Genomic DNA, 26,508 nt, shown 5'->3' with positions numbered 1-26,508 from the left:
AGGAGGTGCAGGGCCCCTGCCCTGTATCTACCGACCTCGTGGGTGGCGAGTACGAACCACCTGACCTCTTCGAGGTCGCGCTTTGCACTAATTTTCAGACTCTCGCACCAGATTCTGGTCCAGAGAGCCCCCTGCCTAGTGACGCTTATTGGCACAGGTGAGGTCCCGGTCTTTAGGAGTCGTTAGCGATCGTATTAGCTAAGTGACACCAATGGAACCTCAATTCAAAAACAAAAAAAACAAAAGAGGACTCTATACAGCTTCGCGCTGTGGCCAAACGCGAACGCAACAGGGCACACACACGAACACAGGGACTGGAGCTACAGCTCTGCATCGACTGTTTTACAAACATGAAGGTGGAATAGGGTAAGAGAGCCCGCTTCCACCCCAAGCGAGCTGGCGCCGAGCCATTGAACCGGTGCTGCTAAAGCGATTCAAACTTTACCAGGAGGCTTATAACTAAGGTTAAATAGACTTCTCTTCTCTCTCTCTGATAATAGTGGTTCTCACGGTTGGTAGATTTGCAGGCTGCAGGTAAATCTAACCAATCAGCGTAAACCTGCAGGTGTGTTCAGGAAGTGCATTGCAGGTGAGCCAGCATGCTTTGTGACTTGCTGCAGGTTTGGCTGCAGGTTTGCAGGTAAATCCTATTGGCTGATGAAACCTGCGGACCTTCCAACCGTGAGAACCACTAATACCAGGACTCTATACATAGTTTCTCGTTAAACGTAGATAGATAACCTCTTAGCCCCCCCCCCTCAACTTTCGTGGATGGGTGAGTCAAGTTGCGATATATGTACATTTACTACAGTCAGCAGCTTCTAGCCGCTGTACTTGGCGGTCGAGGCGATACGCGTCACGAGCACCATGTCGTGATGGCACTCTGTGTTGCGAGTACCTTTTGTCCTAAAAACTCACACTCACTATTACGCTTAGTGCTGGCCTTGGCGCCGATGTTTGGGCCGTGGCGATGCCGGATTTACTCTATGATCACGAAATGCGTTAGTAGGTAGCGAAAATGCGTACCGTTCGTACCTACTCGAGAAAAGCTCGTAAACTTTGTTTAATGGGTTAATGCGCCGAACTCCTAATCTTAGAACCACAGGGCCTTGTTCCAGAACAGACTCTTCGAGTTGGCCAGACTGTCGTCTACAACCGAGAAAATATCGTTCATCACGATCTGCGCCCCCACAGCCGATTCATTGTACCGCGGCCAATACAGTTTGTCGTCGGGCCAGACCGAGTTGGGGTTTCCAGTGAGCACGAATGAGAGGAGGTACTTCTGCATTTGCCTTGCGATCGTCGGATCCACGGGAGAAGTGATAGCTCCAACCAGCGCCGCCTCCGCCGCGTTGAAAGTGGTAGTAGTCGTATCATTCGAAGAGGTCGAGAACTTGTGCGTGCTGTAGAAGTAGTAGCTTTGGTCCGTGCCGTGCTTGGCGGGACTGATGCCGACCTCCCCATTCCAGGTTTGGTTGTTCAAGGCCTTCGTCAAGACGTGGTTCTTCGCCGTTATTTCAAACGACTGTCGGATATCGCTGAAACGAAGACCGGCACTCGCATAGTTCTCCGCTGGGTACAGCTCCAGTGCGGCTTCAATCGTATCGTCGGTGATCCTCGGCAACAGTACGCGGAAGGCCGCAAATGCGTCCTCTTCAGTCTCAACACCGTCATAGGCAACGCTGTTAAACTCGTGCTGTTCGTGGGTGAGTATGCACGGACCAGAAAAATTGAAGTGGCCCTGGTATACGCTGGCCTCGTACGTGTTAGGGAGGATGAAGCCGTCCACGCGAGGCTGCAGCGTGTACGAATACGCGTTCACGATCTCCGTCGTAGCGTTTGCTAGCGTACCGAATGGGATCTTTCGCATGCAGGCCAAGTGGCCTCCCTCACAGCCGACAGCACTCGATACATTCTGCCAGAACTGCTCCGCTTGGTGGTGGCCCGCACTCGGGAGATAACCGGGAGACATGATGTACGCCTTCTGGAACAGCTGAGGCGCGTTGCCGCCGAAGCGAGTCATCTGGAACCCGATCTGCGAGCCGCCAGCTGAAAAACCCACCGCCGTGACGTCGCTCGGGTTGCCTCCGAAGTTTTCAATGTACTTCTGCACCCACTCGAAGGCGTGCGTGGCGTCCCAGACAGCCAGGTTCGAGACACCGCCCTCGTGCTGGTACGTCGGGCCTGTGGCCACCCCCGTGAGCCCCAAGCGGTAGTTGTAGGCCACGTAGATGAAGTCCGTCGACAGTTCGAACAGGCCCTCGGGCGTGTTCACCGACTTGGAACCGAGCTTGAACCGACCGCCGTAGTTGTACACCAACACGGGGAGGTTCCTCCCCACGGCGTCAACAGGAGCCCACACATCCAGGAACAAACAGTCCTCCGATGACGCGCAGTCGACGTCGGTATCAGCGAGGTTCCCAGTATTGATGTCTGCTTCAACGTCGAGCCATTGCGGTGCGGCGAAGCGCAGATCACCAACGGGAGCTTTGGCGAAGCGGATGTTCTGGAACTTGTAGTACCCGGCGGTGGAGTTGCCTCCGACGGCCTGGACGGTCGAGTAGTCAAGCGTGACGGTGGGCAGCGACGAGGAATCGCCACTACAGACGAAGACAGAGACGGCGATTGCAGCCACAGAAGCTAGACGCGGCAATACGCGCATTTTCTTGCAGGGAGAATTTCTTCAGAGGAGCTGGAGCCTTGGATTGCGTCAATTTAAAAGTGAGCGCATTGTACTTGGTGGTTGGAGCTCCACGACCAGGCCCCGCACTTGATTCAAACTTGGCAGGGAACGGGCGACACGATGCTGGTTAAACGAAGGGTTTGGCGCGTGTACTACATGTACCGCGTGGTGTTATCACAACCGCACGATAAAAAAGCGAGAAAAAACCAATTTCCCAGAACTTCTAGGCCAGAAGTGCGGCGGTATCACTTCAACGAAGATTTGTAAAGTCGCATCGCACTTACAGTAGCCCGCTGGAAAACATAATCTTTGGTCGATGCTTATCGTTCTTGCTTGCTTGACAAGACTGGCTCACGTGCATCAGAGGTCCGAAAATACAGAACTATATTGAATTTAGTACGAGATCAGACCGTAATAAAAATTACAATTCAGCAAGGAGAAATAATAAAAATTGCCGCAATATAAATATACTGCTCTTCAACAAAGCCGTGCTCTGCCGGAACAGCTCTCGATTTTACGTTGCTCTTGGACATATAAGGAGGAATTACTCCAGCTTGGTAGCTTTTGTAAAAAGCTATGCAAGTACTTAGTAGTAGATTTGTGTACTGATTTAAACTACCACTATGCTACGCACTCCGCGCGGTCCTCCGACCTTAAACGCTCGCTACGCTTACTTGGACAGATGCCAGGTTCAGGAGTAGAGCTTCAGTTTGGACAGCCCAGCTGGCCAAGGAAGAATTTTACTAAAAGGAGGCACCTAGAACCCCGCTTTTCTGGTTTGTATGCAGATGGTTTTCGTGATGCAGTGGTGCTATCTAATTGCGCGGACCATGTATGTTGCGCTGATACGAAGAGATCGCTTCACTCATCATTTCTCTACGTTTTCATACAACTTTCCTTAGGATTACACGGAGAAGGAATTTGTTAGGAATACACGGTCACTTCTTACGATTGAAGCACAGGAGATCGCGCTAGAATCTACGCCATGATCGCTGCGGCCTTTATGCTGACAAGCTGCAGGGGCTGTTCTACTCCGAGTGGCGCGGCTAACCTTTAGGCTGCTCGCGTCTTGGCCCCCACGTTTTTCGGATAATCCTGTAGGTTGGTACAGTTTGTCTAGAGAACTAATGTCTTAATTGGTAGGTTTGTAGCCGAGCGATTTTGGTTTGCTTCAACGGACTTGCATACCGTTTTCAGGCGCACATCCAGCCCAATTCTCTAGTTGGCCATTTTTGGCGCCCCCAATTTTTTTTCGGCTGCCTGATGTACATGTACTGTCGCCGCATCAATTTCACGAGGAAAAATTAGATATAGAGCGAAAGTATGGCATTCCTGGCTAGTTCGTGATAGCTTTTTGGGAAGTGGGCGTATTTCAACTTGTGTTCCTGGATATGCATGCATTCGCAGCTCCTTTAGCCCTTCCCCCCGATCTCTTCAGCCATGAACGAGTGTTCATACCCTACGGGTTCTCGCCAAAAAAGGATATGGCGCCAGCCGCTACGGCAGCTCGATACGAAAACTCGATTACGGCTTCCATTAACCACAACGACTCTGGGGGTCAATGAACTCGCTCATCAAAGCAGACGTTGCGACGTAATTGTAGGAATGAGCTCTTATTATTGCGTGTACAGCACACGGTGGGATCGACATCGTCGGTGTTATAGTGTAAAGCGATGCCGAAATCATCACCACTGGAACACTTCAAGGCGGGATCCCGTCAGCATGTTGACCGAGCGAAAAAAATCGGATGGATGTTGCTTGAGCGGTAGATAAGTTAGATGTCGCAGGTATATATAATTGATTAGGGAGTATCAAATGTAATAGGTAATTTATCTTAATCTTAACCGGATGGGTCAACATAGCAGCATAAATTGATTAGGGAGCAGGATATTTAATATAACAGGAATCTTATGTGAGCAGCACTAAATATCATATTGGTCAGGTATTTGATGCAAGAATAATGGCACCTCAGTGGCATCCACCCATCGACTCTGGATAAAATCCAGAGAATTTGAGGCATTTCTACAGAAGAAATAAACCACTTTCTGTGCGTCATATGATTACAGAGTCGTTTAGAAACACTTTTTGGGGTGTTGCTTTAGAAAACTTTGCATGGTGGATGCTTAAACAACCTACCGGTAGTAATGCGTGAGGGAGATATATCTGGATCTTGCTATATATCGTAAATCTGGTGTAGTGGATTCCAGGGTTTCACCTTGGTATCACCGCAGTTAAGGGCTCGATAGCATGTCGCGGCGGTGACCCACGCGAGCCACAGGTAATGGGTTCACCGCATCATGACCAGTCAAGCTTCACACAGACACACTTCATAGTGTGTGCACCTGGTATGAGGTTACAGACTAAGCATTTTGTATGATCAACTGCTTCGCGGACCCACTTCGCTTTTTCTCCTACAATTGCCTCAAAGGCGTAATCACTATATCAAAACATTAAGCTCAAGTCCCTAGTGGATTGCCATCCGCTGCCGTTCCCTGATGTGATGTGTTCGGCGGGATTCACTACATCTGGACGTCATTGATGTTCTGCCTTGCGTACATATTGGTTTCTAAAGGTGATGATTGCCCATTATGGCTTTTACTACACCTTAATCGTTGCGTATGTAGACCTAACTATCATTTTAAGACGTACTTTGCTATGTTTGGCGCCGTGCAACCTTTTTCATATTAATTGTCAATAATGGTACAATACTGTATTGTATTGGAATCGTTGATCTCCAATAATAAGAATTAGTATTGCAAAACCCAATTATTTATTGGATCGCAATTATTATTTCGGACCTCTGACGTGCATACTTGAACCGCGACTTCAAGAGAGAAAAATGGTTTCGCCTGAAGGGCGCCTTGCTTCCGCTGGCTGATCATGGGGCATTTGTGGCAGGCTAAACCGGAAGAACAAACCTACGGTTGACCTTATTTTGTGCAGGAGCAGAGCTACTGTTTATGCTAGTACCACGTTGAAGTGCATACGGCAACAACTCAAGAGAATGAAATTGCTGTATTTACGCATAGCACACTTTCGTGCAGCTACCGGTAGGCACTATAAGTACACACTTCCTTGGCTTAATACCACAACGTCTTGTTCCAGAACAGGCTCTTGGCGTTGGCCAGATCATCATCCGCGACCGTGAATGTGTCGTTGAACACGATCTGCGTGCCCACGCTTGATTCGTTGTACAGCGGCCAGTAGATCTTGTCCTCGGTCCACATAGTGTTGGGGTTGCCGGTGAGCACAAAGGACATGAGGTACTTCTGCATCTTGATGGCGATCGTCGCGTTCACCGTCGTCGTAACAGCACCGACACTCGCAGCTTCCTCCGAACTCATGGAAGACGCAGTTGTGGACGCGCTGTCCCACTAGGTCGACAGCGAGTACGTGCTGTACCAGTAGTAGTTCTGGTCGTAGCCGTGCGTGGTCTCTCCCAGTGCGACCTCGGCGTTCCAGGTCTGGTTGTTCAGGGCATTCGTCAGCGCCAAGTTCTTCGCAGTCAAGTCGAACGACTGCTTCATGTCGGCGAAGCGAAGACCAGCACTCTCGTAGTCGCACTCAGGGTACAGCTTCAGCGCCGTCTCCACAGCATCGTCCGAGATGCCAGGGAAGAAGATACGCAGGTAGGTTGCGACGTCCTCTTGAGTCTCAACACCGGAGTACGCGTGAGAGTTTGCCTCATGCTGCTCGTGGGAGACGACGCACGGACCAGAGAAGTTGAAGTGGCCCTGGTACAGACTGGCCTCGTACGTGTCCGGAAGGATGAAGCCGTCCACGCGCGGCTGCATCTGGTACGTGTACGTGTCCACAACGGTGTTGGACGCGTTGACCAAGTCGTCGAACGAGACCACGCGCATGCAGTCAAGGTGTCCACCCTCGCAGCCCAAAGAGGACGACACGTTCTGCCAGAACTGCTCCGCGTGGTGGTGGCCGGCGCCAGGGACGTAACCCGCGGACATGATGTACACCTTGTGGAAGAGCTGAGGCGCGTTGCCGCTGAAGCACGTCAACTGGAACATGACTTGGGACGCACCAGCGGAAAAACCGGCGGCGGTGACGTCGTTCGGATTGCCGCCGAACTTGCTGATGTACTTCTGCACCCACTCGAACGCCTGCGTGGAATCCCAGACACACTCCACCTTCGTGCTGGTACGTTGGGCCATTAGTGAGGCCAGTGATCCCCACGCGGTAGTTGTACGCGACGAACACGAAGTCTTGAGTAAGGTCGAAGATGCCCTCGGGCGTGTTCTCCGACTTCAAGCCGCCCGTGAAGCCGCCGCCGTAGGTCCAGACGAGGACTGGCAGGTTGCGTCCGGCAGCGTTGGCAGGAGCCCATACGTCCAGGTACAAACAGTCTTCAGAGGTCTTGCACTCTACATCAGCGTCAACCAAGGGATCTCCGTCTCGACGTCGGGCCACTCGGGGGCCGCGAAGCGGAGCTCGCCAGTCGGCACCTTGGCGAAGCGGATGTTCTGGTACTTGTAGTAGCCGACGGCGGTGTTGCCTCCGTCGGCCTGGACGGTGGTGTAGTCGAGCTCGACGGTGGGCAGCGACGAAGAAGACGAGCCAGCGGCGCTGGAGGTCGTGGAGTCGACTGCAATCTGCACTGTACCAAGTGCGTAGTTGCTGCTGCCAGCCAGAGCGGGAGCCACGACAGCGGCCGCGGCCATGAGGAGAGCGTAGACGCGCATGGTTGCTGGGTGTAATGTAATACTGCTGAAGTTGCGCCGAAAGCGTGAGCACTCACAGCAAACGAGGCGTATTGAAGTGCTCAACAAGACGTTCTTGAGTTTGCTACCGATTCAGCGGGTCGCATTCGAGGCGACCACTTCACGAGGACGCAAGCTGTTGCGTTGTGGATTGCGTCAAATGCTTTTGGCAACGTAATCGAATGGCTTTGGAGCACAAGTGAACAAAGAGAGTCGTCATATGATGGACTGGAAGAGCTATCCAGATACATGTGACGCAGTACATGTATTTGCTTGCCATACTCTGAAGTCAACAGCAGCACAATAAAAATGCTTTACGTGGATTTAAAAGATTCTGCTGCCAAGACTGCCCTTTGCGCACTTCCGACAGACACTTACGCGCCGCCATGAGAGGCTGATAGTTTGAGGTACTTCCAGGAAAGCGACTCAATTCCATAGTTCATGTGTCCGTCGTTGCTGTGAACTCGTTCATTGCGATAATTCTGAGGAGGAGGATCAGACTAGTTTATTCAACTTACGGTTGACAAGATTGTCTGGAATACCTGCCCTAAGCCAGGTGAGCACTGCTCACCTCACTGAGCAGCGCCGGAGCCGATGGTGGTCCCGGTGGCTGTACGTGGCTCGCCTCATGACGAGGTGCCTCTTTAGGGTCCTGCTGGAATAAGGTTAGTTCTAAACAGAATAATACACGTGTGGTCCGCGGATTCTGTCGTTCTCGTTTCGCTAGCGCTCGGAGTTGACGTAGTCCAGCTGCTTGAAAAGCAGCAACACTGCTTTCAATCGTGGCCTTACTGCCTTGATGCACCACTCGATTGCTCTGGAGCCACGAAACGGTCATGCAGACCGTTCTGAGGATCCACCACATACGTTTCCACTCTCGTTTGTACTCCGTAGCTTCGTCTTGAAAGACACACATAACTTGTCGTGAAGCGCCGGATCTGCGATCCCTGGCATTGCCGTCTCGTCCAGCGGCTAATGAGAAAAGGCCAACATGCTTGCGCACAGGGGCATGTCCAGAAATTATGGCCGATCATTGCGATAATTCTGGTGGTGCAGCGAACGTCGTCATGTAGACGGCAGCTCTTGTTGTAACATGCAGCTCGACAAGCTCGAATGTTCCTGTCGTTTGGTACATGTCACTAACTAAAGTACCTCGCTTTAGGAATGAACTTCAACTTGCTCCGCTCTTGATATTGCGTGTCGAGCGTGGCGCACCATGTGCTTCGACTTGCGCAGCCATCACCAACGACTATCCCGGCGCGCAATGTCATCTCTTTCCTGCCAACTCTGCGTCGGCAAACCACCGCGCCGCCGGCTATCAAACCAGTCCCTACAGTACACGTACAGTCCACTACTGTCCTCAAACTATAACTAACGCCCTTCAAACCCCTCCAAGTAGGATACCATCACGGCCGCGAGAAGCTCAATGTAGACGCTGTCCACCCATCCCTCCCTCCACATGTAGTAGCAGCCAGCAGGAGCTTCGTGTTAAACATCCAGCCACGTCGCCTTCGTCCCGTGCTGAAGGTGGTTACGGTCTCCGTGTACCCCTAGTCGTACCCGGTTACGTTCACGTAAAACACGTCGTTCAAGTTGAGGTCACTCTGGAATCCGCCGCTGGACGCCGACGTCTCGCGCCGCCCTCTTGTATCTCGTCTCCTAGAGCTCTTCACGCCGTACAACCAACTGCATCTTGTTCAGCAGACGCGCACGCACCCACCGATCTCTTTCCCACCACTCACCGCCCCGTATTCACCGAGAAAAAACCATGGACACCAAGGCCCCCGTATCACTGGACGCCTTCATCAAGCTCGCCTTCTGTCTGGAGGGCCGAGACAAGCTCTCCAAGGTACGCAACCTAGCTCATTGCAACCGCCTTTGTCTCCTCTTTCTAACGCGCTACGTGTCGTGCTCGACCGCCTATTAGATGCTGCAATACGGCAGCCGAGCGCTGGCCTTCTACATCCTGTCGGCCGACCCCAAGAGCGACGTGGGCCAGCGCCTGCACGCGCTGTACAAGGTCATGCAGCAGTCGCGCAAGGCCTTCCGCCTGGGCAAGAGCGTCACGTACTACAAGAAGCTGCAGGCGCTGTCCGGCAACAAGAGCCTCTCCGAGGGCCAGAGCTACCTGCAGTTCGTGCAGAACGTGGGCATGCTGGGCTACTTCATCTCGGACAATGTGGCGTTCGCCAGCAAGGCCAAGGTGCTGCGCTTCGACGCCGAGGAGCTGAGCAAGAAAGGAGGCATTTTGTGGTTCTGCGCCAACGTCGCGGGCTTCTTCAACGCCGTCGAGAGCCTCAACGCCGACGTGGAGAAGGAGAAGTGCGTGCGCGACATCCTCGCGTCAGAGGAGGACGCGGCGCGCGTCGATGCGCTGCAGACGCAGCTCGAGGCACTGCGCAGCGGCCGCTTCAAGAAGCTGCTCGCGGTGCTCAAGGTCACGTGCGACCTCGTCGTGTCGTCCAACACGGGCGGCGTGCGGCTGGCCGAGCGGATCACGGGCACGAAGCTGCACGACGGCATCATTGGATCGGTCGGCTGTGTGTCTGCTGCGGTCGTGCTGTACAACACATGGCCCAGCGCGCCGAAGAAGGCGCTGCCACCCAGTGAGAAGAAGGTGGAGCACAAGGAGAAGGAGAAGGAGGAGAAGAAGACGGACAAGTAATTTGGCGTCTCTGTTTGGGTCGGAGTGGCTGGCGTGCTCTTCACCGCCGCCTTGATGGTGCCTCGCCATCACATTTTATGGAATGAATAACATGCTAAATACTCGTTGAATCTTGCTGTCGAATAGTGTCCAGGAAGCTGGAGATGTTGGCACGGTTCCCGTATTTTTAGTGTGTATTTGCTTGGTTGCGGCCGTTATCTGTTGTTGTTGTTGCTTCTCCGTCGTTAGATATTCGGCTTCTGGATGCGTCGACAACGAGGCGAGTCGCTGAGCGACCGACTGCGGTCCGAGGTGCAGATGTCTGCGGCCCTGTGGCAGATCGGACTCAACATCGAGGAAAGTTCGGCTACTGGGGGAGATGCAAAGGCTGGCGGTTGTAGTCGCCGATTTTCAGCGTATACTTATGTCGGCAGCGTAAGTCTTGACCACGTTGCTCTCTTATTGTTCAGCGTTGACATTGATGACTGCTATTGCCTCCTGCAGACTGAAAGTGGCTATCCGTGTCCCCGAGAAGTGAAGCCGCTGCTTTTCTTCTACAAGTATCTCCAGCCTATAGGCCCCGCGGACTCAGTCAGTGGCACAGGGAACAACAATGTCAATACAACTACAAGCAGCAGCTCGCAGAGGAAGCTGCGCGTCAACCTACCTCTGACCGTAGTTTGCGAGCGTGCAAACGCTCAGGAAATGGTGTTATGGCTGCGTACAGACGCTCAAGGCAACGTCGTGCGTGAGGAGAAGACCCCTCTGTGGCGCAAGAAGCTGCACAACGACCTCCTGGGCATCGCGTCGGCTTCATCGGCTACCCCTTCAAACAGTCACGAAAGCGACCCGGTCCTGGCAGTGCGGAGTGTGGCGCGATGGAAGAGCAACAACAGTCCTAGCGGTGGAAGCGCAGTTGTCCTCACTCGACGAACGCTGGACCCTGTAATGGCTGTGCCGTGCGAGCTGCCGATATGCGTCCAGCAGTTTGTTCACTGTCGCGGATCTCAAGCCAGCGTCTACCGCATCTTCTGGTGCGAGCAGGAGCGCAAGTGCTTCGCCGTGAATCTTACCAGCAGGTACGGCCTTGATACCATCTTCTGTATTGGCCACCATGTTGACTAACACCGTCGTGACATTGCTGACTTTACTCCGTTCATCGCTCGTTAGTGTAGCTTGAAAAGTACCGAGGCTCCTCAAGAAGTTGACACTGCAGAACTACCGGGAATACCTGCAGCTTCTGCCCCTACGAACGGCATGACTGTTTCCACCATGGCGGCGATGAATGCAGCGTTTGACGCAGCCATGACCACTGCAGCGCAGATCGCTCGGTTCTACTGCGTGACGGTCTCTCCAGACGAGCGAGCATGCGCTCGATGGCCGAAGTTGCGTGGTGCAGCAATCGCTGAAGGTGTTCAAGCGACCTCACGTGTCGTTGAGCACGTACAGATGCAGCTCCCGACGCTGCGCTTCCATTCGATGACGGTGGATTTCATAAAGGACACGGCGGGCATATGGTGGCTCACGCGTGTTGTGGACTTCAACGCGTCAAGTTCCGTTGAGCCGCCTAGAGACGACGGAGGCTTTGGTAGTCGAGATTCCGCAGTATTGATCCCCGAAGCTTTACGGTCGAAGCACAGTCGACTCAACAACGACCCGCAGGTGGATGACTGCGACTCTCCTCGACGTGCGTCTGGTTTACTGCGTGGCGACGAGCTGGATAACGCCCTGAATTCACGCGCTTGCTTCCTGTGTGGCTGCTCATGCGAGCTCGCCCCGACGTTCCGAGGGCAGTTGGATGCTATGCTCAAAGACCAAACTGGAGACGACTACAAGGAGAACAGCACTACATGTATCTCGATAGAACCACCGGTGGGAGACGAGTTCCGAATGACGCTCACGATGGCGCTCGATACGATATTTTTCATGCGGCAGCGCGGAGTCGCTCTCCCAGTGTGGGAAAACGCTGTCAGCACCGTGAAGAAGTCTCAACTGCGCGATGTGTGTGACTTCCCAGTGTGTATGCTGTGCTACCGGGTCTACCAGCAGCAAAACCGACTGCAAGTGATCGCGCGTGAGCTTCACAGTGTGTTTTCTCCTGCTGCATCCGAACGACCAGAAGTAGACGACGACGTGGTGACTGGAGCTGGCACTTTGAGCACTAGGGTTTGCATGGCTAACTCCGCTGCGTCGGGTTTATCTGCGTCTCAGCTCCTGTCAACCGAGTTGCGGGTCCGCCACGAGACTCCGAAGAGCGTACTCGACCGTCTTGAAGCCTTTCGGACGGAGACCATACCACCTGCGTTGCTGCTCCGTGGGGATTCACCCGAGATGCGACCGACGTGGAGCATCCTGACGCCCATGCGTGGAGCTGAAGTGGATCCTACCGCCTCCCAATTGCGTCTTGTGTTCTTCTTCCACGAGTTGCAGGACGCAGGACCTGACTTGATCCCCACCGATTTCTTCCTGGAGTACCAACTGGGCCAGAATGTCTCGCAGGTGCAGCTTGAAGGAAGCAAGCACCACACTCCGAATCGGTGGCAACTCTGTGAAGCAAGAGTTCATTATTTGTGCGCGACGTTGGACGCGTTCAGTGAGTTTTGCTCGCACAAACGTCTGCTTATCAAGATGAAGGCGAAGCCTACGTCACCAACTCGGACCGTGGAGAGCGATAACTTCACTGGGAATGACGCAAATGGTTTTAACCGAGATAGCATCACCGCTGCTACTATCAATCGCCATCGGAACATGGAAGAGTTCGTCGGGTACACGCTGCTGTCACTTCGGTCAGTGGCCACAGCTGCGAAATGGTTCGGCAACTCGCTGCAACCTGAAAGCCGCACGGACTACTTGCTGGAGCTGCATACCGCTTCGTACGGCTTACTTACGCTGAAGTTGACGGTCGGACTGCTGGTTGATCCCGTTCCACTAGCCAACGTGCGGGATGTATTGCGTGACCGAATTTTCCTAGAGGAACAGCCACCGCGTGGAGTGTACTGGCCCCCTCCATCACATTATCTTGGAGGGTTGGCCGTGCCGCGCGATTGGGTCGGAGCTCTCATGCCGTCGGAATACACCAAGATACTGCCCATGCGTCGTAGAGAGGCCCCCGTTTCGCACTCTTCAGTGGCGTCAAGTCCAACTCGGACTCAAATTCAAGGCCCCACGACATCCATAGCAGCCTCCGCACCAGAACCACAGCCATTGATGCGCCGGAAGAGCTCAGAGCTGATGGAGAAATCCGCTACAGCTTCAAACCCTACCGTAATGCCTCGAGCTATGGGAAGGCGAAGGATGTCCAATGTAACGATGGGCAAGAGCTGGGCCGATACTGCGCGTGAGTTGGCATCAGCCGGAGACATGGATGGCGTTGTCGCTGGTGATGCACAGGTGGAGCAGGTTCAATCCGAGTACAAGTCGCGAACTCTGCACTTGGTGAGTGTGGCGATGGTTGGTACGACCTTGTCACGAGTTTGTTTAGCAGCGAAAAGGATCGTCTTTCGAGTGACCGAGGATACTGCGGCCACCAGATTCCCAACTATACTACTAGCGGCTATCCTACGCCATGCAAGCTTCGCGAATCCCGTGTCCACGTCGTGTTTCCCGTCGATCTCCTTGTCAAACTGGAAGTCGCCAGCCAGATTTCACTTTACGCGGAGATATTCCGTCGATCGTTTGCTAGCTGAGGTCAAGCCCGGAAGTTTGCCGATGCTGGCTTTACTTGGTGAACTCTTGCTGGTTCTGATCGAGGACCGAGCACTACCTACTACTTTAGATGCGAATGCTTTGGAGCCTGTTCTAGAGCCATTTTGGCAGCAGGACAGCGGCTGGCGCCCCATTCCACGCACTCGAAGCAATTGTCTACCTGAGCATCGAGTGATCTGGAACCGAGCCATTCGACGTTGGGAAGCCGCCACCGCTGATATAACCGCAATCGAGGAAGTTCCTGAGCTTGGGACACCACCAGACAAGCCCGACGTAAGTGATAAACTAGCGATGAAAGCACACTCGGTCGTCCTCGCAGCAGATATCGGGGATTTCCGTGCGAAAAACTTGGCGCTTGTACTGTGTGAGCTGTTCGAGCAGATGGAGACGCTGGACAACGGATACATTGAAATCGCAGAACTACGTTCCCTCGCTAAGTGTCTCCCTGAAGAAGAGTACTTGGGCGTTGAAGATCAGTTGGAGCTCGACGTGGGTGGTAGCGAGCGACTGTCACTGCAGGATGTTGAAACGATAGCTGAGCTGGTGGAGAGACAACGACGTCTAGCACTACGAACGCTGCTTCACTCGCTCATGGAGAGTGCAGTTATGGTGGATGCGCTGGCACAATTTGATCGGGTGGGCTCAGGCGAGATGAGTCTTGAAGGTGTGTACTGTTCAAATCCGTTAGTAGATGGGGCCACAATTCATGGTTTTACTTGTGTTGTGTCGTCTAGAGTTCCGAGAGCTTGCGTCCGAAGCTTTGATGACCCAGCGCAAGGTATTTCGTGCATTTATCCAAGAGCCGAAAAAGTCGCTGGACGGGTTTTGCCTACGCCACGGATTCATGGAGGTCTTCGCTACCGATAGCGTCTGCGTATTATGTGCAACCGAGGTGTGGTGCGATTGTTTTGATACAGCAATGGAAACGTTTAGTCTTATTGACGCTTCTTGTGCAGTTCCAAGCAGCAAAATCGCCTGCCAAACCTGGAAAATCACCAAATAAAAGCCCAGAGAAAACGCAAGCACCGACCGCTACCAGTGCGGATAGTTCTGGTGCGGTCGATGCTGTTCAGGCTGCACGCGAAGCTGCACGGAAGTTTAATGGCGAGCGCGCGGCATCAGGTCGAAACCTCGAGATTGAATTCGCATTGGGGGCTAAGGAGAAGGTCAGTTCTGAAAACACGAGGCGAGCGTCGTCCCCACCGAGATTGGAGAGGATGCGCCGACTTTCGTCAGGTAAAATCATTCTCGAGGAGGTTCCTGTTGAAGAGGATAAAGAACCAGCTACGCGCAGACGAAGAGCGGTCATTGGGAGGGATGCAACAACTCGACAGCTTGTAGACGAGGAGCTCGGCAATATGCTGAATCGGCTGCACGCGGCAGAACGAACGATCGTGATAGGCGAAGCGCAAACTGGAGGAGATCGGAAGCAGTCGGTCAGAGTGGCGAAGACTCGGCAATCAATTTCAATGGATAATCCGACGATACCAAAGAGCGCCTCGTGTTCGGACCTCAAGAGCCTCGTGAGAAGTAATTCACGAAGATCGACGGCTGCAACAGTATCATTGCAACAAACAGCGGGGCAATCTAATCCTTCGACTGGTTGGGAGAAACCAGCGAAGAAGAAGAAGCGGCTCAAGAAAAAGATTTCGAAGACAACGATGCGGCGATTGAGATCAACCAGCCCACTCCCGACGTCAACGTCGCTGGCCAACCTGTTGCGCATGGAGTTTACCGATCGAAGACGAGTGCTGGCTTCGAGTGCGAGCGAAACTATCATCCAAAAGGCAGTGCGGGTCGAGGAAAAACGGAAGCAGGTAAAGCGATGCGCATGCTCACATATTTTTGCGTGCAACTCTTCCACTAACCCGATTTTCAATTCATGTGCGTAAATGCAGCTTGACAGGCTGGTGCTCGCTGAAGTGCAAGAAGTCAAGCGAAGACTCGCCAGACTTCTCGACGACACTTAATCCAGCCGTACAGCTCCAGCTATTTCATCCCAGTACACCATCCCCCCCTCAACTGCACTCGCTCATCCTGTAAAAGTACCAGCGCAGTCCCCCTTCCCGCTCACTCCAATGCGGCTTCCAGTCCGGCACACGGAACTACAGCAACAGCAACAGCAACAGCAACAACAAACAGCCCGTCAATTCCCCCACCAGTACTATATCCCGCCTCCATTCACTCAAAGCCTCACCCCAACCGACAGCACGTTGGCCTCCTGCTTCAATTGCGCCTTCAACCTCTGGGCAATCCCCGGCAGCGACTCAGCGAACGCGTAGACGATCACCAGCTTGGCTTGGGAGATGTCGGCGAGCATGACGTCCCCCTGCTGGATCTGGATCTTGTGCTGCAGCTGCTGCTCGTGCACTTGCCTGTGCGCTCTGAGGACCAAACTCTCGTCCAGCTCCACGCCGAGTGCGTTGCAGTCAAAGCGCTTGACTCCGGAGACCAGCCAGCGTCCATCTCCGCATCCCAAGTCCACCAGAACGTCCTCCGACGTCAACGCCAGCTGAGCGTCCTCCAGTTTCGTCCACACGGCATCGATCACGCCCACTGGGGACGGACTGAAGGGCGCGAAGAGCTCCTGCCGAGCGTCCTCGCTCTTCAACGTGAGCGCGTCATTGGCGCGCGCCCTGGCCGCTTCAAGCACGAGTTGACGCAGACGTCTCCGTCGGTCCTCTTGCGTCCGCGATGTAGCCATGTGTCGTTTGGAGTCAGGCATTGGCCAGCAATAAATAGGGCCTTTGCTGCTCTATGATTCGCTTAAAACCAGTATAATGCATGTTGATTGGTGGAAAAGGTTGACTGGAGACCCGCAGCTGCGTCATTGACACATTGGCTAGCGACGTACGACGCCATGGCCGCCACGAAGGACAAGACGCCGCTGGTGCACGACAGCGACAGCGATGAGGCGCCCGAGGTCGTGACCAAGCAGAGCGCCGCCGAGCAGGCGCGCTCGCTGCAGCGCCAGGAGGACGAGGCCAAGGCGCAGGCCAAGGCGCTGGCCAAGAGGTGCGTCTTTTGACCGGTTTTTGCCTTGTTTGAGTGTGAAGGGGACGCCCCCAACGCGCTGCAATGCTTTGCAATTGTGGAGAATGATATAAAGCTGACGGGAAAATTGGCGGTGGCTTTTCGCGCTGAGCAGGAAGCGCAAGAGCAAGCAGGAACCCAAGAAGGAGGTGGAAGTGCCCGAGCTGCCCGACGATGTGCTGTCGGCTGTTGCGGCCCACCACGAGGAGGAGGAGCAGCTGGAGCAGCAGGAGACAAAGGCCGAGATCCGCGCCAAGAAGCGGAAGCAGGCCAAGGTCGCTGAGCTCATGAAGAAGAAGACGCACACCCGGCAGTTCGGCAACATCGAGGTGCAGACGCTGGACGCTGCGGAGAACGCCCAGACGAGGGAACTGTCGGAGAGTGCCAAGGAGTTCCTGGAGCGACGCAACGCGCCTAACAGACCCAGGATGAACGTGCTGGAGGGACATCACTCGCAGTTCACCAAGAAGCAGAAGCTGCGCAGCCAGCGGTCGTAGGAAATGGATCCATGGAATGCAAGTGATACTGAAGCTCTACTGTTGGTTTTGTTTTGGGGGTGTTTGGCTAGGAAGTGAACTGAGTCTTCAAGGTCTGGTAGAGGCTTGGTAACGCTGTCTTGAGGCGGCGATGCATTTGATCATCGCTTGACTCGATACTGAGTGAACACTGCGGGCGATGAAGCGCAAACGAAAATGATCGTAGAGGCGAAGACAATGCCCAGTACTCAGCCGTGGGCTGCGAAACTGGGCGAGACACAACTGAAGAATTGGCTGGGCTAGGAAACAGCGCAGGAGTACGTCTTTTCGGGCTCTAAGCTGGACAAGGAGGAGTACAAGCTGCTATCCAACCTGTTGATGGCTGCGGCCGAGGATGAGGGCACAAAACTTTGACGACCACACGCTTGCGAGTCTTATTGCAGCCGTGAAATGGGAGCTGGAGGCCACGGAGACTTCCAGCACGAATGTTATTGGCAAAGTGTTGGAGCAGGCACTGATGCAAAGCTTGACCTTTACCGAGAAATCTGCAGATGACGTGTTCAAGTTCTACAAGTAGGGCGATGTTGTGGAAAACCTCTTGACCAACCCGCTGCTGAGTAACGGGGTCAACCACGCGAACTCAGTTGTGCTTCCAAAGCTGAAGACCTCCAAGCTCACAGATGCCGTCGACAGACTCATGACCGCGGAGAAATGTAGGTGGCTCACGTGACCAAGTTGGACTCAAGCCAAGCAGACCATGGTGGTATTCCCGTTACCCAAGTCCTTCCACAGTGACGTAAAGCTCGGGGATGTGCTTTCTAGCAGAAGATATCGCGCTGAAGACGTGTTCGCGAAGCTGAAAGAGGTTGTGATGAAGAAGTGGCTAAAGATTCAGTGTGAAACAATTGCATTTTTTCCCCTTAAATCTCCTCAAGCAGAATTGAGGTCTATCGAGTTGGCCGAAGCAGGATGTATTCTCCTTAGGCAGGGCTTTGAGGAGAACGAACTGGAGAGACGCTATTTCTTTTCAGGCGGAAGCGCTCGGGGTTTGGATTTCATGACGTGAAGCAAATTAGAGACAGGATCGACGGTACCTTTAGTGTTGTCTCCCGTTCAGATGATTTGCTTTCGAGCCCAGATATCCTTCTGTCAGATCCGGGTTGTTTGCGAACGTACATTTATCAAGATGAAGCATCTGCAAGAACGCGAAGGTTCGAGCAGCGGTGAAGCTGAGGGAGAGGTAGAAGGACGACTTACAGAGGCGCCAACGAGCCTGGAAATAGAGGAGAAAGCAGAGAAACAAGGGTTTCATGGTCTTCAGAGTGCTGTGGATTTGGTGTACGCTCTCCAACGACTGACGGAAAACTATCGCGAAGACGACCTAATTCGACTGTACAACGAGGGCGCCGTGGGTATTACCGTAAGCATCAGCACATAGCTGAAGGCGTGTATAAAATATCTGTGCACCGAATGGCACGCAACAACAGTCTGGATCTATGTAGTCGCGTCAGCTACTCAGCGACCTTATTATGACGGGGGTCTGACATTTAAGCCGCTGAAGGTACTCGTAGGTACTGCAACGCGGAGCAACACCAACGGCCTTATCCTGTGAAGGAGGTGGAGATATGTGGCAAAGTCGTCGTGCTGGCGTCCTGATTTACTCGATGTCCATAGCTTTGATGCGATGGTAAAGCTCGATCCAACGCCCGGCAAGAATGCAACCGTAGCTTATCTCAAGGTCATGACCGCTGCTGCGCCTTACTATAGACGCCAGCACGCTGCGAGAGCTGAACGAGATTTTCTATCCAAATGCAGCGGTAGTATTCCTAAAAGAAGCCGAAAACACGGTCCATGCCCACACAACTCCCCTTTGGGTCTGCCAATTCAGTCGACAGTTCAGCAAACGCACTGGATCCAGTTGTTCGCGTGCAGGTACTGCGTCAACACCACGAAACGCACAACTGCATGAGTGCGCGTGGGTTCTGCGGTTTGTCAGCACGAAGATAAGCCCGCAGAGCCATCGTCGGATCCAACTCAGCAATGATGTCGCCCAGCTCCTCCGAGTACTCTGTTCTAGTGCAACGGAGAAGTACTGAAGAAGAGACTGAGGCTGGTCCAGTTGGTCGGCATTGCTGCCACGAATCAATGCGCCGGTACGTCTGTTAAACCTTGTACACAATGTAATTAACGTCTTATGGCTCAGAAACGGGATGGATGAGATGAAGCAAGTACATGTAGATCGCATTCATTTTATTGAGCTGTCTGCTACCTGCTTCCCCTTTCTCTTCGCCTACGAGCCGCTGCTCCATCGCTTCAAGGCTTGCGGGCCTTGCAGACGTCGTGGTAGCCGAGAACCACATCGAGATTTCTCTTGTCGAAATGACGCACCGCAAACTTCATATCCAACCTGTCGGGAGTCAGATCTTTTCCAAGCCACTGTTTGAACTGCAACTGCTGTAACTCGAGGATCTCGTTACGGTTGATGGAGTTCTTCATCGCCGGGTCGATCTTCGCCCCCACTAGCGCCCTAGCCAGCTCCAAATCGCCAGAAAACTGTTTCTCCAATACGGAAATGGCTGCAAACTCGTCCGGGGTCTTCTTCCGCGTCGTCATGGTGGTCACAAACGAAAGCCACGTCCCCAACTCCGGGCTCTCGAACACCTTGCTGCTTTGCTCGTCCAGCTTGAGGTGCTCGAACACGCCGCCCGCGGGTCTGCGCTGGGCTAGCTACAGTTCCTGCTGCAACTTCGTCGCCATAACCTTCGTGCCCCGCACTTTCCTTGCCGCAACTAACATTTGCGCGACGACGTCGTCGTCATAATGCTTCATTGCACTGACACGATGCGTTTGTCCGCGTTCTCAGTGAATGTCGGGTTCTCGAGGAGCTTCCTGCTTTTACTTTGAAGACGGAGGCCCATGAAGATGTCGTCTGGACTTTGCCCACTACCAGCCCATACTTTGACTAGAACCTGCTCCAAGTGGGTGACTATCGAGCTCGGTCGGCTACCCTCTATTGCTGCGAAAATCATGTTAGAGAGGACTTGGCTACCATAGCGCTGCTGCAGAAACCGGAACATCGAGTTGTACGGGCTTTGTGGGTTCGCCTTCGTCATGAATGAGGCCCATGTCGTGAACAGTGGTTCGTGAAGACCTTCTCCCCGTCCTTGAGAAGGTTGAAAACGTACTCTTTGCTCAGCTTCAGGTTAACCCACTCCGCGATTTGAGCCTTTTCCAAGTTCTTGGGGGCAGACCTTGACAGCGATGATTTCTTCTCCAGCGCAATATAACGAGCTAGAGCCTCGTCTCCGTAGCGAGTTTCCAGCGTTGAATACAGCAAAGTGTAGCGGTTCTGGCTCAGCGTCTCCACGTAGGACACCCACGTGTTCAACGCTGGACTCCTCAGAACCGATATGTCGTTCTTCAGCTGAAGAAGAACAAATGCGTCGTCGGCTGTCTTCTCGTTGCGCCTCCACTTTTTCTTTTGTCAACTGTAGTGTCTCCAACCTTGATGCAAGTGCCTTGGTACCAGACTCCTCCTTCGCGGCAAGTAGCATGCCAGCGAGCGCTTCATCACCGACCTTGGTGCTCAACCTTGAAAAGATGGCCGCATCTGCCGCTTCAGGAGTTTTCTTATAAGAAGAGGTTACTGACGCGACCCATTTCTCGAACTTTGGACTCTTGAAAGCGTTGGACGTGGCTGTATCAAGCTTCAGCCGCGTGAAGAGTTTGTCAGCAGCCTTTTGCTTGTCCGGCGTCAGCTTCTGAATGATCTTCGAGATTCCGTCGAGACCTCTCTCTTCTGAATCACCCAGTGTTAGTTGTACAGGAGCTCGTAGGTACCGGTGGGTTTGAGTGCCGAGTTGATGTACGCGGTGCTGGGTCGAAGTTTTTTCGATAATCGCGTTCGAATCTGTAGTTGCCAGGGAACCCCCGATGCATGCGGCCAATGCAAGAACGAAGAATAGTCTTGCACTCCGTACCACTTGCCTTAAGCGCAACTTGACGGACATGCTTGGTCGGAAGCACCGACGACGGGATTGCAAATTCCAAAGTGGCCAAGTGGTAGCCGATCCCGATATGCGATCTTGTAATCTACAAAACCAAATTCTACATACGACAAAGTAAACATGCACCTGTTTGCTAAGAAGCCTACCAGCGCCGGGTTTTGTTTATTTTGCGTCGCATAGAACTTTCGTAGCAACAGCGTACTTGTACATAGTTTCTGGGGTGTCCTACATGCATAGACAGCTTCGTTCGGATAACACGAAAACATGTGAGGTACAACCACCATTTATTTGATGATACAGCTGATGCAGTCGAGACACAGTGCTTTACACGTAGCTCGATGCCAAATAGGAAGGCGAAATGTGATGATGTTGACGCTGAGTGTAATGATCACATTTGTTGGTCTTGCTTTATTATAGCTGATAGCGTTCCTGAAAAAGCCAACAATTCCCATGCAGCTACATTAATGTCCATACATGCACACAACGTGATTTGCACAGGTTTGCACACATAGCGCTCGTATTTCGTTCCCGTGACAGATATATACAATACACATAAGGACAAAAGTGCCTAAATGTACTATTATACAAACATACGTACACCTTTGCCCAGACTTAGTTGTCTAATCCGCATCCAAAGCTGTCAGCTTTCATTTTGGGTAGGAGCGAGGTACCCGAACTAAGGGGTACCACTCTCCTTAGTGCAAGCAAAGGCTGAAGCCGTTGTAGCACAGTCCCAGCAGATCCTATAGCACTCGCGTGATGCTGGGTAGATTGACGCGTGAGCGCGCCACGCACGAAGTCTTGATCAACTTCGCGCGCGCGGGAACTTCACGCCAGGTTCTCGTCAGTTCCGACAACGGGGATTAGACGACTTTGCTTGCACTAAGGAGAGTGGAACCCCTTAGTTCGGGTACCTCGCTCCCACCCAAAATAAAAGCTGACAGCTTTGGATGCGGATTAGACAACTAAGTCTGGGCAAAGGTGTAGTTATCAAGAGTGTGACTGTCTCAGGCAGTCTGCCTGATCCGGGGCACTCTACTGTAGTACCCACGGTACACGTTAGCTTACCATTAGTTTTTACTAGCATGATGATGATTGTACGCCTCTAAATCCACTAATACGATCAGCAAGGCTATTCAGCCCTACTAATAGAGCTGAATCGCGTTGACGACACTGAGCACTTCACTATCGCGTTAGCAGAAGCAGGAATTATTTTCGCTGGACAGACTGGTCTACGGGCTCGAGCAGAACGAACAGGAGCGACGATAGTTGTTTTCAGGTGGGAATGCTTGGTATTTTTGTTTTCATGACAAGAGATTAGAGACGCAGTTTACACGCTTAGCAGAGAGACAAGGGTTCAATTGTCTTCGATCTCGCGCCGAGTGGGAAAAAAGTTGTGGATTCAGCGTACGCTCTTCAAACACTGACGGAAATTTTTCGCAAAGCTGATTCGGTTCTACAAGAGTGCGGTAAGCATTGACTGTAAGCATCGATCCCTTGCTGGAGGTCAGTATAAAAATCTTTATCCACCGAGTGACACACAATACGAGTCTGGATCTCGTGGTGTCAGCTATCCGACGAGCATTGTAGCTTTTGTAAGGCTCGCTCCTACCCCGGGCAAGAAAGCAGCCGTGGCCAATCTTCACGTTACGACAGTCGCTACGCCTACTATCTCTGCTACGTGTCGGCGGATTCAAGCGTCAGTGTTTTCCCGAATGAAGCGCATTCTCACCTATCAAAGCAACTCCAAGGCATAAAAAATTAATATATTGAAGCGGTAGGATTCCTAAAAGAAGGCAAAGCATCGGTTCATGCCCACACAGCTCATCTTTTGGTCCGCCAATTCATTCGACAGCTCTGCATTCATGAGCGCATGCCCGTAGTCGACACTTCGGCAGATCTCGTGGACTCTGGGAGCGCTGTATGCACAACCTGGTCGATCAAGGTACGTCTACTTTGGTGCTCTTCCTCGCCCTCCTCCTGTTTCATCAGAACTTTACCCCACAGCTCAAGGTCCTGACGCTCCACTAGGTATCGGCCCAAGTCCTTGAACAATCCGTTCTCCATAGCCACACGAATCAGTTCATCGTCGCATTCGCCCCACCCGCGACGGTATGCGAGGAACGCTAGGAACGGGTCCGCACTCTCGCAGAACTTCCCCACAACCTTCGAGTCGTAGAGCTTGTTCTTCATCAAGAACGGCTGTGGCTCCTTATCCAACACGACGTAAATCTTCGCAAGAGCGCTGTATACCGCCGTATCCTTCTTCTTCTTCTTCTCGAGCCAAGACTGCAGTAGAAGCAGGCGGTTGCGCTTCTCCACCTGCTCACACAAGTCGCCCACGGAAGCAGTTCGGAACTTTGTTCAGAAGGTTGTTGATGTACTCGTCGCTGCAGCCCAAGTCCAGCAGCTGGCCGATGACAACTGGAGCTGTGTCCGGGCTCATCTTCGTCACGTACACGTCAATGTACTGCATCAAGTTGTTCGCGTGCAAGTACTGCGTCAACTCCTCCACGAAATCGTAGCGGTCGCAGAGCTGCATGAGCGCGCGTGGGTCCTGCGGTTTGGACTCTTTCAGTACGCACTGCACGAAGCAGTGGATCACCTTAGGGGGCACCTCAGCACGCAGATAAACCGGCAGAACCATCATCGGATCCAACTCAGCAATGACGTCGCCTAGCTCCTCCGAATACTCGAGCTTGTCCTCCACCAGCCACTTCTATAACAACTTGGTACGACCTTGGACCATCACAGAACGGACTAATTCAATGGACTCGAGCTTGTTCAGCGTGCTTTTCTCTAGTAGAATGGAGAAGTACTGGAGGAGAGGCTGGGACTGGTCCAGTTGGTCGGGCATTTGCTTGAAGATCTCAATGGTCTCAGCCGTACGAAGCGCGCCGTTAGGGGACGCAGCAGCGAGTCGAGCTGCACCTTGAACGTCGTTGATGCTAGCAAGGCGGTTAAACTCTGGGTAAAAGAGCTCCTCTGTGCCTGGAAGATCCATCCGCGATGCTAGACTCAAGGCTAGTTTTGGGTCACGAAGCGAGTTGAGCACGTATGGGACCAGCTTGTCCCTGTTGATCCCGAAATGCAGGAGCTGCCCACGGCGCGTGATACTTAACACGCCCTTGGTCTTGGAGTCGAGACAGGTTTCGAACGGCGTGTCTTGCATCACGCACGCGCGGTAGATTAATTCACCAGAGTGCGCGTCGAACAGGAAGAGGTACCCCATCTTGGTCATCATATAAATGATGTCATCACCTGGACTTGCAAGAACCGATACCGGGAATTCGTTCTTCGCTTCGGTATCGAAAGGAATGGGCTTGGATGCAAGGTGGAATGCGTTTTTAGTGTCGGAGTCACGACCAAGTTCCATACTAAGAAGTTGAACTGGCTGCCGTCCGCCTTTATACCCGCGAAGACCAGCACCTGCGCGTTGTCTAGTCTCCCTGGTGGCTTCATCTGCGTGAAGGAACCCGCGTAGCCCTGCAGCACTTGGCTCAGTTTCTTCTCTATAGAGTACAGCTGCATGCTACCAAGAGCACGACCTCCTTGACCCTCTTTCGTACCCACCAATAGCATCCACTGCTTGTCGACTGAGGCCTGGTAGCTGACGATCTGCATCTCCGCTGCCAGTTTCGCACTACGGTAGAACAGTTTTGTCGGTGCTAGGTCGTCCTCGATGCTCCAGTGAAACACAGCGGTGGGTGTGGCCAATGCGATGGTGTTGGCCGAGATCCAGCGCCAGAAGACGACGGCTTCGGTCATTTGGTGGCTCTTGAGCTTCTTGCGGCTCTCGATGTTGAAGATCTGGAGCTGGGTCTCGGTGCGTAACGCGATGATCTTGGCTACGGGGTTCATGATGGCTGCGTCCGCGTGGATTGGTCGGCGTTCCAGCGTGATGCCCTCGGACAAGTCGACGATCACGACATTGCCCTAGCCGCTGACTTGCTCGCACACGCACACGAATTTGTCCGACTCCATCGTTGTGGTGGCTGGCTTGACATGCTCCAGGCTTACACCTAGCGCGTTCAGCTGCAGGAAAATTCCACCAAACAGCAGCAATTAGCGCTCTACATAGCATAATGGAGACTTGTGTTGGGGCTGGACGTACGTTGAGTACTTCCCCGTAGACGATGGGGAGATCTGTAGCCATACTCTCCGGAGTCTTCACCTGCTCGCTATACGAGTTTATCTTTGAGGACAAAGGGGGTTGAGTGGCAAGACGACTGCACAGGGCAAATCGATGCTGCCCAGGATAGCTACGAAACCTCCAAAACTTCCGCCATTGTCCGTTTAGAAGAACACAAGGACGAAGGTAACTTCGTCCAAGAAGGCGAAGCGGCTCGCAGACAATAATACGTCGAGCAAGGGCAATGTTAGATTGATTTTGCTGCATCCACCAAATACATTCCAGAGCGGCATTCGTTGATTTTCGGTACGAATGTTGTACATTCTGGTGACCTTCACCGCCGGCCCCACAGCAGCCGACACCGGCTGCTCCACCGACAATGCTACCGACACCTGAGTACCGCGTCAACGTCGATCCCGCATAATCAAACCCCATTTATGTCTTGCAAGCCAGGTAAACTTCTACCGCCAGCAGCAGGAGGAACTCCTTGCCGCAATAAATTACCTTCACAGTCAATTTCACAGCATGCGAACATGATACTTCCTCGATGTCCGGGATGTCAGTGTACTCATAGATCGGAACCCCGGGCAACTTTGTTGAATTACTCTTGACGGAAAACGGGAAGATTTCGCGGCGGTATTCTTTTCCTAACGACGCACTGTGTCAGCAATTCGTCCTTTTGTGATAACAACCAATACGGCGAAATACATGTAGTGCGCCGAGTATACGAGTTTCTAGTGGTTTTTCTTCGGTACGCTACGAAATACGCTTATATAGCTGCGAACCCACTCACAACAACTGTAGGTACAGTATATCCGCACGCGTTTCGATGTTTACGTGGCATGATCAAATTCCGAGGATCGGTCCCCAAAACTTATTGAATGCCTGGTTGAGTGGCAAGGATGGAACGTGAGGACTTCAGTTCGAAAACGCCTCCCGACTTCACGGCACTCCGATTCCAGCATGTCGACAAAGCCCGGGCCCACGACGCGGCTTCACTCGCTAATTATTCTCGCGTTACTAGTGGGATGCATTGCTGCGACCGTGAATTCGAACGCCATGGGCATCAATTCGGAACGCAATCTCGCTGTTGACGGAAAAACGGCGGAGGAC

The 26,508-nt window shown here is 52.9% G+C and overlaps 10 protein-coding genes across 10 annotated transcripts; 4 read left to right on the top strand and 6 right to left on the bottom strand.

The window, feature by feature from the left end:
- Positions 1–1,093: 1,093 nt before the first annotated feature.
- Positions 1,094–2,662, bottom strand: PHYSODRAFT_249921 (hypothetical protein; the record flags this gene model as incomplete). Its single annotated transcript, XM_009537606.1, has 1 exon — positions 1,094–2,662. One exon carries the CDS (start codon positions 2,660–2,662, stop codon positions 1,094–1,096), a length of 1,569 nt encoding a protein of 522 aa, XP_009535901.1.
- Positions 2,663–5,763: 3,101 nt separating this feature from the next.
- Positions 5,764–7,380, bottom strand: PHYSODRAFT_318922 (hypothetical protein; the record flags this gene model as incomplete). The annotated part of the gene is made up of 4 exons (XM_009537605.1): positions 5,764–6,049; positions 6,077–6,801; positions 6,824–7,060; positions 7,099–7,380. The coding sequence occupies 4 exons, from the start codon at positions 7,378–7,380 to the stop codon at positions 5,764–5,766; spliced, it is 1,530 nt and encodes a 509-aa protein (XP_009535900.1).
- A 1,786-nt stretch (positions 7,381–9,166) lies between these two features.
- PHYSODRAFT_549873 (hypothetical protein) lies at positions 9,167–10,179 on the top strand (the record flags this gene model as incomplete). Its single annotated transcript, XM_009537604.1, has 2 exons — positions 9,167–9,247; positions 9,326–10,179. 2 exons carry the CDS (start codon positions 9,167–9,169, stop codon positions 10,061–10,063), a joined length of 819 nt encoding a protein of 272 aa, XP_009535899.1. The 3' UTR covers positions 10,064–10,179.
- Positions 10,180–10,306: 127 nt separating this feature from the next.
- Positions 10,307–11,167, top strand: PHYSODRAFT_524696 (hypothetical protein; the record flags this gene model as incomplete). The annotated part of the gene is made up of 2 exons (XM_009537603.1): positions 10,307–10,458; positions 10,555–11,167. The coding sequence occupies 2 exons, from the start codon at positions 10,307–10,309 to the stop codon at positions 11,165–11,167; spliced, it is 765 nt and encodes a 254-aa protein (XP_009535898.1).
- Positions 11,168–11,314: 147 nt separating this feature from the next.
- PHYSODRAFT_525826 (hypothetical protein) lies at positions 11,315–14,614 on the top strand (the record flags this gene model as incomplete). Its single annotated transcript, XM_009537602.1, has 4 exons — positions 11,315–12,132; positions 12,202–12,687; positions 12,757–13,168; positions 13,460–14,614. 4 exons carry the CDS (start codon positions 11,315–11,317, stop codon positions 14,612–14,614), a joined length of 2,871 nt encoding a protein of 956 aa, XP_009535897.1.
- A 1,154-nt stretch (positions 14,615–15,768) lies between these two features.
- Positions 15,769–16,436, bottom strand: PHYSODRAFT_440386 (hypothetical protein; the record flags this gene model as incomplete). The annotated part of the gene is made up of 3 exons (XM_009537601.1): positions 15,769–15,852; positions 15,945–16,091; positions 16,140–16,436. Coding segments are annotated over 3 exons (528 nt in total), but the record flags the coding sequence as incomplete, so codon positions are not given.
- Positions 16,437–16,607: 171 nt separating this feature from the next.
- PHYSODRAFT_305965 (hypothetical protein) lies at positions 16,608–18,694 on the top strand (the record flags this gene model as incomplete). Its single annotated transcript, XM_009537600.1, has 5 exons — positions 16,608–16,762; positions 16,896–17,273; positions 17,462–17,573; positions 17,834–17,969; positions 18,357–18,694. 5 exons carry the CDS (start codon positions 16,608–16,610, stop codon positions 18,692–18,694), a joined length of 1,119 nt encoding a protein of 372 aa, XP_009535895.1.
- An 875-nt stretch (positions 18,695–19,569) lies between these two features.
- Positions 19,570–20,075, bottom strand: PHYSODRAFT_249887 (hypothetical protein; the record flags this gene model as incomplete). Its single annotated transcript, XM_009537599.1, has 2 exons — positions 19,570–19,979; positions 20,051–20,075. The coding sequence occupies 2 exons, from the start codon at positions 20,073–20,075 to the stop codon at positions 19,570–19,572; spliced, it is 435 nt and encodes a 144-aa protein (XP_009535894.1).
- A 384-nt stretch (positions 20,076–20,459) lies between these two features.
- Positions 20,460–21,266, bottom strand: PHYSODRAFT_288731 (hypothetical protein; the record flags this gene model as incomplete). The annotated part of the gene is made up of 1 exon (XM_009537598.1): positions 20,460–21,266. One exon carries the CDS (start codon positions 21,264–21,266, stop codon positions 20,460–20,462), a length of 807 nt encoding a protein of 268 aa, XP_009535893.1.
- A 1,860-nt stretch (positions 21,267–23,126) lies between these two features.
- On the bottom strand, positions 23,127–25,124 carry PHYSODRAFT_249906 (hypothetical protein; the record flags this gene model as incomplete). The annotated part of the gene is made up of 4 exons (XM_009537597.1): positions 23,127–23,621; positions 23,719–23,982; positions 24,025–24,495; positions 24,642–25,124. The coding sequence occupies 4 exons, from the start codon at positions 25,122–25,124 to the stop codon at positions 23,127–23,129; spliced, it is 1,713 nt and encodes a 570-aa protein (XP_009535892.1).
- Between the last annotated feature and the right edge of the window lie 1,384 nt (positions 25,125–26,508).

This window comes from Phytophthora sojae (genome assembly GCF_000149755.1).
Source record: "Phytophthora sojae unplaced genomic scaffold PHYSOscaffold_10, whole genome shotgun sequence".
NCBI lineage: Eukaryota > Oomycota > Peronosporomycetes > Peronosporales > Peronosporaceae > Phytophthora > Phytophthora sojae.
Note: the sequence above shows the minus strand (reverse complement) of the source record. Positions and strands in the feature narration are given on the sequence as shown.